Below are 11888 nucleotides of genomic sequence, written 5' to 3' on the forward strand. Positions count from 1 at the left end.
CTCCGCAGGGTGGCCGGGCGCACCCTTAGAGATAGGGTGAGGAGCTCGGTCACCCGGGAGGAGCTCAGAGTAGAACCGCTGCTCCTCCACATCGAGAGGAGCCAGCTGAGGTGGCTCGGGCGTCTGTTTCGGATGCCTCCTGGGCGCCTTCCTAGGGAGGTGTTCCGGGCATGTCCCACCGGGAGGAGGCCCCAGGGAAGACCCAGGATACGCTGGAGGGACTATGTCTCTTGACTGGCCTGGGAACACCTCAGCAGTCCCCCGGAGGAGCTGGAGGAAGTGTCTGGAGAGAGGGAAGTCTGGGGATCTTTGCTTAGACTGCTGCTCCCGCGACCCGGTTCCGGATAAGAGGAGGAAAATGGATGGATGGATGGAATTTGGTGAAAGAATTGTGCCATTTGCCGACGCAGATCTCTTGTTTTTTCTGATTGACCTGCACCTGTGAAAACTTTTCTTTTTTTTTTTTTTGCATGTCTTATACATTTATCTTTATTCTCCTTTTGCTGAAGCAAATCTGTCCTGATGACAAGAGGATCCTTTTCACACAAAATTACAGTGAATAATTGCAGCAGCAAAGGGGACAATGTGTCAGTGCAATGGGACCTAATCCAATTAAAAATGAAATAGTTTGAAAAGGGTTCTGGTATCAACAAAGACTAAAATTATAAATTAGAGTCCTGTTCCTGAGGTGTCAAAATATAGAGAAAAGGTAGTGGACCTTATCGTTTGAATGCACAGATTGTCCAAGTTAAATTCCATAAGAAAAGTAGAAAGAATTAAATCTTGTCATATTTTGAAACAACATAACTAATTGACTAGAATTTCTGCTTTGTGGTTTTATGCCGCCCAGTCAAATTCACAGGAATGGCACAGACCTTGACCTTTGACCTTTGAGTCCAAATGGGTTTTTCCATTATTGGAACTTAGGGAAACATCTTGAGCCAAGTAACGCTTCTCACAGGTTCTTCACTTCTTTCCACTGCTGTGCGCCCGCTTTGGAGTTGCGTTCCTGGAGCTCAATTTTGGCATCCCTCAGGTTACAGGAACACAAGAGAGGAGGGGCTGTGTGCGTGCAGAGCAGTCACCTGTGGTTGGTTAGATGTCTGCTCTTCACACCAGAGACCTTAGCATTGCAAGGTATTACGCAGCGCTGCTCACACATCAGTTCTCGTGACTCCTTGGCTTGACCTTGCTGTGCACTGTACTGTACAACTTCACATCATAGAGATGACTTACTGTACATGTCTGCAGTCCTTGTATGTGTTCATGGTGCTCTCATTTACACAGTACTATCAATACATGTAAGATTTTGTCATCTAGGTCATTTTATCTCTCCTGTTTTCTGTTTGTGTATTTCTCCCTTTCCTTAGTTTGTTTACATTTTTATCTCTTTAATTCCATGCAGTATTTTTTACATAAACAGAGCAAAATCTCACTGTGAAATTTTGACAGTTCAAATGTGGGGAGGCTTGTGGAGTCATGACGATCACATGTTGCTGCACCAACTCTCAGGTGTGATAGCTTAGATACCACCTATTGTTTATTGATAACCTGCACTCAGTAGGTGTCAGGCTCATGCTCATGAATGTACAATGGGTTGCCACAATGGGATTCCAGTATAAGGGCTGCATAGGCTCTATGGCTTAAGTTACCTATTGGCACCTTCTAGATGAGTTTGAGTTGCATACCAAGTGGTTGTAGGAGTCTGTGTGTGTATGTGTCTCAGGCTTCTGGAAAGGCGATGAGAGAAGGAGATGGACCACAGCCAGTGAGGAGAACAGGCAGGTAAACAAACACAGCTCCTCTTCGTTTACTCTATCACACAGGCAACAAAGTCATTTAGGATCGCAACATCCAGCGCAACCGAGATGGTGACGCAAGGTAGTCTTCAGATCAACCCTGTGGAGTATATTGAAGGTAAATACTTCTTATAATCTGTTGAGTCTTACACTTTGACTGTTGGTGTGAACATATTTAATAATTTACCAGGAATGTGAAAAAAGTCTAAATGATTCTGGTTCAATATATCAGGTATTTGTTTGAGGGCCCCAAGAGAGATGCTTTTAAGGGGCCGGGAACTCTAGGCATTGTCCTTTTTGATCAGAAAAGATGTCTACTTGTGACAGCAAGCAGTGGTCTTTTACTCCATCAACAAGTTCATCTTGTTCCTTTTGGTACGGTTAAGTCATTTATCAGTCAAAAGAGATAAACAGAATGGTTCCAGCTTCTCAGATGTGAGGATTAGCTTCTTTTGCGTGTTTTTAGAACTGAAAATCATATACCACTGGGTTTTGGACTGTGTTGTATGACCAGTGCTGGAAAGGTAACTTTTGAAATGTAATAGCTTACAGATTACTAGTTACCATGTTAAAAATGTAATACGTAGTGTAACTAATTACCTCAAAATAATGTAAGTTATTGCTTTAAGTTACTTGAGTGAATCTTGTTTGAAAAATCTTGCTTATATACAGTATGCATAGATGTGCATGAGTAGTGTTTTTGTGGAGCCCCATTTTAGTGCACTGCCTAAAACAGGACAATAAAGGAATCTTGAATTGTCTAAAAAAAAATTAACTGGTCAATAAAGCTCAAAAGTCCTAACATACATTTAAAACAGACAGTGTAAACCTCACAACTGTACTTATTACTGTCAAACTTTTATTAAAGGTTCTTCGACATAGCTTTGCTTACACAGTATATTATGGTTGAAATGTGGCCTACAGAACGGGCACCAAGAAAATCTTTTTTTCTGATTTTGGAAGGAAATGCTGTTGAATTTTCAGCGCTGAGAATCATTCTTATCTGGCAGCATGGCCACCCATCTTGGTGTTTTTGGCTGGTGGCAGTGAGTTAATTTGATTGGCAGATGAGAGGCAGTGCAAAGTCAAACAGGAGAACCAATCAAAAGCAGTGTTTAAAACTTAATGCGTCCTGCCAAATGAATGGAGATTATCTAGATGTAGAGACAGCTCCTTGTTTCCTTGCTAGCCGTCCTACCCCTGGTGGCGTTATTTGTCCCGGTGGCTTTGCTGACTCGTGAGATGATTTGAAGCAACAGAATAAATGTTATATTCTAAGCCTTTACCAAAAAGAAGCTCTTCAGATGTAACCCCTTTGTAATCAATGTTTTGATTAGTAACTGTAATCCTTCTCAATAACTAATTAGTTACATTTATAACTTAATTGAATTAGCTACATGTAACCAGTTACTCCCCAATACTGTGTTGGACAGGTGCATGCCAACTTTCATAACTTCCCTTAGATATTAATTACACTATTAATTCACCATAGCTCTTCGTCTGGTTGTGTGAATGGTTCGTGTCATCTGTCCTGCTGGATCATTTCAATGTGTGACAGTGAAATGACTACAACACTCTTCCGTTTAGATTTAAATGCTCGTGTGTGGAACAAATGTGCCATGGAAAATGCACAGCATTCTGCTGTTCTCTGTAAAGTATAAGCCTTTAAAGTGTTTTCCGCTCCCTCTACAGATAAAAAAGCAGGGAGCCTGGGATGTATTGGTTGGCTGTTGGTTATCATATCCCTACTCTTCGCAGCAGTGACCTTTCCAGTCACAATTTTTATGAGTTTTAAGGTAGAGTATGGTCTCACTAATGTTCATTTCTGATGTGGATGAGAGCACTCTGTTTCTTTAAGCCGATAAAGTATTAATATTGAACTTACTTCTGTGGGGGTCTTTTTAGTCTGCATTCACTGGTCTGAAATTGGACATTATGGTCATTATATAACTGACAACTTTTAAAGAATTTTTTGTAACGTCAGAAAATCAGTTAATTCCTTCAATCTTTCAGGACGTTTATAAGATGAGTAAAACACATTTGGGATACAAAAATTTATTCACCTTCTCCTGCCATTCTGTTAAAGTAACACTACCTCTCTGTATGTTCATAATTCTTTAAAGCCAATATGTGGAACACTTTACGTGATTACAGCATCGTTGGCAACCTTTTGTTTGCAGAAAAAAGAAACGACCCTGGTGACAATTGGTGCAATCTATGTGGTGTTTTCAGTTTATTCTTCCCAGGTCAATTGTTGTGTACCACAACCACTGGGGTAGCAAAGGTCGATATTGTCTAATTCTATACATGCTATAGTAGCTTTTCAGGCAGGCTGACTCTCAGCATGTAGTTCACTGTAGGAAGTGCTGTTTTCAAAGTGAGTTACAGAAGCACATTATCAGCCAGTCAGATTAGTAAATAAAATGTGCAGCTAGCTGTGATGTGTCAGAAACCAACAGCACATAAGAAATGGATGGCACAGGGCAGCGGATACTTATCGAATACTGGCCAACTACTTCTGCAAACTGACAAAGCCCTTAGTGATGCATTTTCATTTAGTCCACTTACTGATTGTGGCCACATTTCAGTTTTTGCCTTAACATGGATTTGTTTTTGTTTTTTGGTGTTTCTTATGTTCTATTCATGGATGGTTGTGTTTCTAACCTACAGATAGTGAAAGAGTATGAGCGAGCTGTCATTTTTAGACTCGGCCGGATCATAGACAGGAAGCCTAAAGGACCAGGTTTGTCACCTACTGTGTTGCATACATGAGTATACAAATTGATCCAATTAGGCTTCATCTACAATCTTTGCACACTGTTCTGTTCCTCAGTGGAGTTGGATAGTCTTCTGTCTGAAAGTTGTCTCAGACCAGTTGGATTGTTGGAGAGTACTGGATGGACTAGATATATTGCTGAAACACTCAGGATCTTTATTTATTTCCAGGACTTTTCTTTATTATACCCTGTACTGATGACTTTGTGAAGGTCGATCTGAGAACTGTGTCATTTAACATCCCTGCACAAGAGGTAAGATTTTTGCATTTGCTGTGTTTACATGTGGGCAAATCACTTGTCTCTCAAAATTTCCTGTATCATATCACTTGTCTGCAGCTTCTGTGGTTAATAACTGTTTGCCTTTATCCTGGATGGTCAGAATAGTGGCAATATCGTAATTTATTTTTGCAGTTCCTAACCAAAGACTCAGTGACCGTGTCTGTGGATGGTGTGGTGTACTTCCGCATATACTGCCCAATCTCATCTGTGGCCAATGTGACAAACGCACCCTCATCTACACATCTGCTGGCTCAAACCACCCTGAGGAATGTAATCGGCACCAAACTCCTTTCAGAACTGTTGTCGGACCGAGAGGGCATATCACACAATATGCAGGTATGGGTCAGCTGTGTAGTAATAAGATTTATGGGGAGCTGGAGATCAGGAGTTCACACAGAAGTGGGGCAGCTAAATATAACTATAAAATGATTTTAAGGGAATGGTTTAATTTGGTTTAAACAGTTTAATTTGTTCTCATGCCCACTGTCACTATCAGTTGAACTCAGTTCCAGATTTGTGGAGGCAACAAAAAAATGTTTGTCCTTCATTCAAACTTTGAAGTCTACATTTACAAAATGGGAATGCATTCTGTAACACTGCATTAGCATTGTTCAAACAGCTCTTGCAGATTTCTTGTAGGTTCTGGTGCTTCTAAGTCTAATATTGATTTCATTACTCTCCATATTCCCTTACAATAATGTGCTTGCTTGCTGACCAGGTGCAGAATATGTACGTGCGAGCCAAGAGCATTAGCAGTCAGGAAAAATGACAGTGATGTGAGCTTGACTCAGAACAAATGTTACACAAAGCCAAAATAATGAGATAATGAAAGGCAAAAAAGAATTATAGACCTAAAAGTTGGGTGATAATATAATTAAGCGGAATTAACAATGGCTTTATATGACTACATTGTTTTTTTCCCCCCAATATTCTCCTGCAGGCAGCTCTGGATGCAGCCACTCATCCGTGGGGTATTAAGGTGGAACGTGTGGACATCAAGGATGTCCTCAACAGCTGCAGAGAGCCATGGCAGCAGAGGCAGAGGCCACTCGGGAGGCTCGGGCTAAGGTAGACGGGGCCGTGGCAGATTTTATTTAATTCCTCATCTCTTCTAACCCCCAAAAAATAAAAGTGCTGAGAGAGAATATCTGAAAATTAATGGTAGTCTCGCTGTGTTTCAGTTCATAGCCGCAGAGGGAGAGATGAACGCCTCGAGAGCACTGAAAGAAGCCTCTTTGGTCATTGCCGAGTCACCCTCTGCTCTCCAGCTGCGATACCTGCAAACCCTCCATTCCATCGCAGCGGAGAAGAACTCAACCATCATCTTCCCTCTGCCCATAGATATATTGCAGAATTTCATGCAGACAAAGTGACGAATCTCAACCAGCAAGTCTTACAAGAAGAAGTAACTCAGATTTGCACTGACATTGTTATTACAGATATGAGATTAAGTGGTAAGAATAGTCCAAGAGGCTTAATGTTTATTATAAGACATCCACACAAAATTTTGCTTTTGTACACTTTTATTGTGATTTAATACTTAAATACAAAGTGCGACATGTACAGTATAAACATTAGTTTATCACTGACCACAAACCTTTAAGCTACAGTTGTAGTTCTGAAGGAGGACAAATACTGGAAACAAAACGGTATATGAATTGCACAATAAATGTAAAATGATGCACAATGACATGCTTTCATAGACATCTATCCAGAGCATGGATTTCTCAAATACTGAATACAATCTTTTCAACAGAAGAACTGACTGACATCCGTGTAATACACCAACCTCCTTTGACATTTGAACTGTAAACAAAACCTTTTATTCTAGTGTTGAATAAACATTCATTAAATGAGTTCAAGGTCATGTCCACAGGACACAGTGTAACTGGAGCACCTGATGGAGAGAAATATAATTTCCCTTAAAGGATAAGGCCAGCCATTTTCTATATTAATAGTATTTCCTACAGTCCCCATACAGAGGCTAACTCCAGTGACTGTTAATGTCTGTCTGTCCTGGATTAGTTTACTCATCTTAGGCCTCCACTGTTGTTGAGAAATGATTAAAACCACATCAGCGAAACACACGGCTGCCCTGGGTGACGTATTTCCTCATTCTGAAACACCACAAGCAAGACTCAAATGTCCATACACAAGCTCTCTGGAAATTCTTAGGAAATATTAGGGTCTGGTGTTTCATAATGAGGAAATGCGTCACCTAGTGCAGCATCGTGTTTCTCTGATGTTTTTGAACAACAATGGAGGTCTATGGCACAAACGAATAAGCTAATCAGGACTGGCCGACTTAAATGAGTAGACGCGAATCATTGTTAGTTTTTAGTCTCTGTAGGGGGGCTGCTGAAAATACTGTTAAAACAGAAAAGGGCCGGCCTTATCCTTTCAGAACATAGTAAAGCCCACTAGCGATCAAGTTAATCATCAGAAAATGGAATTCACCTACAACCAGTCCCTGTTTGAGTAGATATCCACGTTATGTCTGGGGGAGTTTATTATATCATTATTATAGTAAGGAAGAACATTTCTTTAAAATATTTGTTTGCTCTTTTTAAAACTGGATGTGAATTGTATTTATATAGTCACTGGCCACTTCATTAGGCACACCTGTACAATTGTATGCACTTTAATACAACACTTCCACCTTAACATTTGTGTTAATGAAGCTCAAAATGTTTGTTTTTGATGAAATTGTCAATGTATAAATTATTATTGATGTTACAGTTAAAGGTGGTGGTGTACTGGACTACATGATATTCAGAGGCGTCTATATTTTTGTCCTCCCCAGCAACATACATAAGAGGGTCGGAATATTAAAAACACCTCTGAATATCATGTAGTCCAGTGCAATACCACCTTTAACTATGATCTCAATCATAAACACATAGTTGAATTTATACATTTGACAATCTCACCAAAGACAAACATTTTGAGCTTCATAAACACAAATGTTAAAGCAGAAGTGTTGAACTGAAGTGTGTACAATTTAACAGGTGTACCTAATAAAGTGAGCGTACATATTCTGTTTATCCAAATAAACTTGCAAAAACAGACGGTTGAGCTGATTGGAACATAAGCGAAAGTTAAAAAAAAAAAAAGTTTATGGCAGTTGCTTCCCTTTAAAAACTCACTTCTCAGCACCTGAGAGTCTTCTTTACAATGAGAAATGAGGTAATAGATCTGCAGATTTTCCAGCTTATTTTCATGAAGAATTTTGGCAAAAGTCAATTAGAGGTACATGAGTGGTACTTTTGTCCATTAGCTCAAGATTTTCTGTTTTAGCAAGACAAAAAAAATAGCAACAATTTTATTTAATTGCGAGTGCAGTTAAAGAATGAATTCTAAACCATAATGTAATATATAGAGATCAGGCATAACATTATGACCACCTGTACATCTGTATGCACTTCAGTGCAACATTTCTGCCTTAACATTTGTGTTTATGAAGCTCAAAATGTTTCAGTTTGTCATAAATTCAATTATATGTTCACTATTGGTCATAGTTAAAGGTGGCGTTGTACTGGACTACATGATATTCAGAGGTGTCTGTATATTTTGTCCTGACATATTTTGACATACATGAGAGTCAGAATATTAGGAACACCTCTGAATATCATGTAGTCCAGTACACCACCACCTTTAACTATGACCTCAATAGTGAACATGTAATTGAATTTATGACAAACAAACATTTTGAGCTTAATAAACACAAATGTTAAGGCTGAAGTGCATACAGATGTACAGGTCGTCAATGTTATGCCTGATCAGTGTAGATGCTGGATTTACAAGTGTTCAAGTGAATACTTTAACAAGCACTGCAATGTGTGCACCATTTAGGGCTGATTCTGCAGCACTGACAGCAGCTCCAGACATGACAGCTACACTACACAATGAAGTGCTGTGTTTAATCATTTTTTCTTTGGTGGCTTCTACAGCTTCTGCTTTTCTTTTATAGGAAACGTTATATTTTCTTACCTGACAAAATGTGAGATTAATGTGAAATACTATCATGTACTGTATCTGTTTGATTTGAATAAAAACTGATTTATTAGAAATGAGACAACTTGTGTTGCCCCCTTCACCTTGCCACTCCTAAAGTAAAGTTCATTGTAACTGGAAGACCGTTCATGCGTTAAAGAGAGCAATACATGTAGTTTTTACAGATTATAATGAATAACTTTGTGTAGGCAGTTCAGTGGATTTGTAACCACACATTCCAGGTCAGTGCTGAGATCTAGGTCTTTAAGGGGGGTGTAGGACAGATGACTGAGGTTAGATGGTGGTAATGCATGTGTAACCGGGGTATAATAAGTACACAGAATGTAATCAGGATGCAATATGTACCCAGAATGTAACCAGGATGTAATCATTACACAAAATGTTTTGGTTCATGTGTAAGTTAGTTCACATGCCTGGTCAGGGAAGCCTCCACTCCACTAGGACTCGCAACTGAGCCATGCTTTTCTTCGTTGGTAGCCGGGTATAAATAGGGGTCGCGCACATCTCCCGCTCTCTTTCCTGCACGGTGTCAAGTGGAAAGAGGTGAGCGCTCCATCAATTTGCGACTATTTTACTTTTATCGCCCACCCTGGGTCGCATGGGTAAACTTGTTGTGTGTTTTTGTTTAGGAGCGAGCTGAGCACTCACTGGAGGCTAACTGTTGTATGTGTTTTTCTTCTATGACCAGGTATGTCCAAGTTATGTTTTATAGTTTGCATGTTATTACCCGGCGCATCTCTTTCCCGCTCTTTTTCCTGCACGGTGTCGAGTGGAAAGAGGAGCGAGCTGAGCACTCACTGGAGGCTAACTGTTGTATGTATTTTTCTTCTATGACCAGCAATAAAGGGCCCCGTGAATAGCAAGTGTGTCGGTCCATGTGTCCCAAAGCTAACACAACGCAGCACGGCCAGTCAACAGAGGGACAGGCGGGGGACTAAGAGGACAGTTTAGAGACCCAAAGGCGACCGGTTACACGTGGTGCCGTGACCCGGATGGACTCCGCTCCACATCAGATTGCTGTCGACGCTTCGCCGCTTCATCTCAACTGTGCTCCGCGAGGAACGCCGTTTTGATGGACCACCTCGTTTACCCTTTGGTTAAGGTTTGGCTTGGACTAAAGAAGAAATTAACAGGCTGTTGAAGTAGCGCTTTGTGAGGGAAGTTAATATTTTATTTCGTTTGGGGATGTGAAGGCATCAGTTGTTCATATATTTTCTAAAAAAAAAAAAAAGGAAAAAAAAAAAGAAATATTCATTTTTTTTAATTTTTAATTTAATTTTATTTTTTTCCTGTGACATTTACAGTTATCCAGCTAACATGTCCAGTGAGGGGTTAGAGAGTGGTGATATGCCCACTCACCATGCTACTGGGCTGGGAAGAGGTCAGCTGCTTACCCCTGGTTATGGCACAGGGAGGCTGGCGTCCACCTATGCTGGTAATGTGGGTGGACTGTCAGTTCTCCCACATGATTGTAATCAGTCCCAGGTAAAGGTGGTTGTGCAGTCAGATGCGAAACCCCCCTCCTTACTTTGAAGGTAACCATAAAGATGTTTTCCCCATCAGTGAATGGGAGGATATGATGAAGTGCTACTTACAGAGGGCGAATTGTAACACAACGCAGCATGGCCAGTCACCAGGGGGACAGGCGGAGGACTAGGAGGACAGTATAGAGACCCAAAGGCGACCGGTTACACATGCACTCCTGATTTATGAAAATTTTCAGCATCAAAAGGTTAACACAGCTCAAAAGGAGAATTCACACTTTGAGAGTAACTTACTAACCTGGGTAGTTCTGTGATCTGACTTGCCTGTGCCTCGGCAGATGTTGCTGGTGTAAGAGGATGCATGGAAAAGGCGCTTCTCGAGTTCATTGTTGCACTTTTGATGTTTGCTTATTTGTCCATCATCCTGAGTGATGGATGAGAGGGTGGAGATGTAGAAGCAGGTGAAAACATGGGTATGAGGCACACAGACTTTGATGCTGCTCTCTGACCAGGTATTTCATCTACTGCAGTATCGCAGTGCGTCTGCTTGGCGGGCGTTCAGATGTTAATAGAAAGAGGAGGGTGGAGTATTTCCCTTTTGAACAATCAGAGGTATTTTTTTATACATTTCTTTAGGTCAGAGATTAAAATTTCTCAGGTTTGACTTTAGAAATGCATCACACAGGCAAGTAGCATTTCCCAAGAAACACGTTTGTCCATTTACATACAATAGTGTAAAATCCTACCCTTTTAACTAAGAGGAACGTTCAACAAGTTGGAAAACAAAAATCTGGCTTTCTGATTCCAGACAAGTGTTTGATAGAACGGCTTCCCTTGAGAGCGTCACTGATGATAGGAGTGTGGGCGAGCAGGGGAGCCTGACTCATCGGTGGGTCGGTGGATGGGCGAAGAGCTGGGAGACATGTGAGGGCTCAGCTCGCCTGTCTGAAGACGCCACAGCAGTTCCTCATTAGTGCGACTGAGCCGCTTCTTCTCGTTGCTCTCCTTCTCCACATGCACTTGGAGGTTGGCATTTTCCTCGGAGAGTTGTCTGAGAAGAACGAGAAAATGTTGAAACATAAATGCCATTGAAAAGTGCTGCCTTCCTTTTAAAGCAACAACATTTCCAGCTGCAAGGTCAGTTACAATCCATCCACTGGAATGATCTTGTGTGGGAAAGATTTGGACATGACCCATTGCTGTATTTGCATAAAAAAAACAAAAACTGTACACTTCAACCCTTGACCTTTCATCTCAGGGTTATAATATAGGGTGGGTGAAAAATAAATAGGCATTAAAAATTGGCTAGAAAACTTGTAGTATCAATCAATTTAGTGTGTTTTCATCATGACTCCAGTGATACCACAAGTTCTATAACCAATTTTTAATAGCTAGTTACTTTTCACCCACCCTGTATAAGATGGGTATCCAGGAAATCACTGCAGTATAGACATACATTTCATATCAAGATAAACTTTGGCTGTTGAAATACAGATTTCAGTATCGTCTTTATGTTATGAAAGTGTCTGCTGAAC

The 11888-nt window shown here is 40.7% G+C and overlaps 2 protein-coding genes across 5 annotated transcripts in view; one reads left to right on the top strand and one right to left on the bottom strand.

Annotated features, from left to right (window-relative positions):
- The first annotated feature begins 1868 nt into the window (after window positions 1-1868).
- Window positions 1869-6228, top strand: stoml3a (stomatin (EPB72)-like 3a). The gene is given in 8 exon segments (XM_020614765.1): window positions 1869-1917; window positions 3492-3595; window positions 4470-4542; window positions 4746-4828; window positions 4988-5191; window positions 5796-5856; window positions 5859-5923; window positions 6037-6228. Coding segments are annotated over 8 exon segments (831 nt in total).
- A 4112-nt stretch (window positions 6229-10340) lies between these two features.
- Window positions 10341-11888, bottom strand: part of mtus2b (microtubule associated tumor suppressor candidate 2b) — a 13698-nt gene continuing 12150 nt past the window's right edge. For all 4 annotated transcript variants that reach the window (XM_020614706.1, XM_020614707.1, XM_020614704.1 and 1 more), the window contains one exon: window positions 10341-11404. In XM_020614706.1, the coding sequence (XP_020470362.1) occupies window positions 11197-11404 (208 nt within the window). In that variant the 3' untranslated portion in view covers window positions 10341-11196. The remainder of the gene's footprint in view (window positions 11405-11888) is intronic.

This window comes from Monopterus albus, unplaced genomic scaffold, assembly GCF_001952655.1.
Source record: "Monopterus albus unplaced genomic scaffold, M_albus_1.0 scaffold150.1, whole genome shotgun sequence".
Lineage (NCBI taxonomy): Eukaryota > Metazoa > Chordata > Actinopteri > Synbranchiformes > Synbranchidae > Monopterus > Monopterus albus.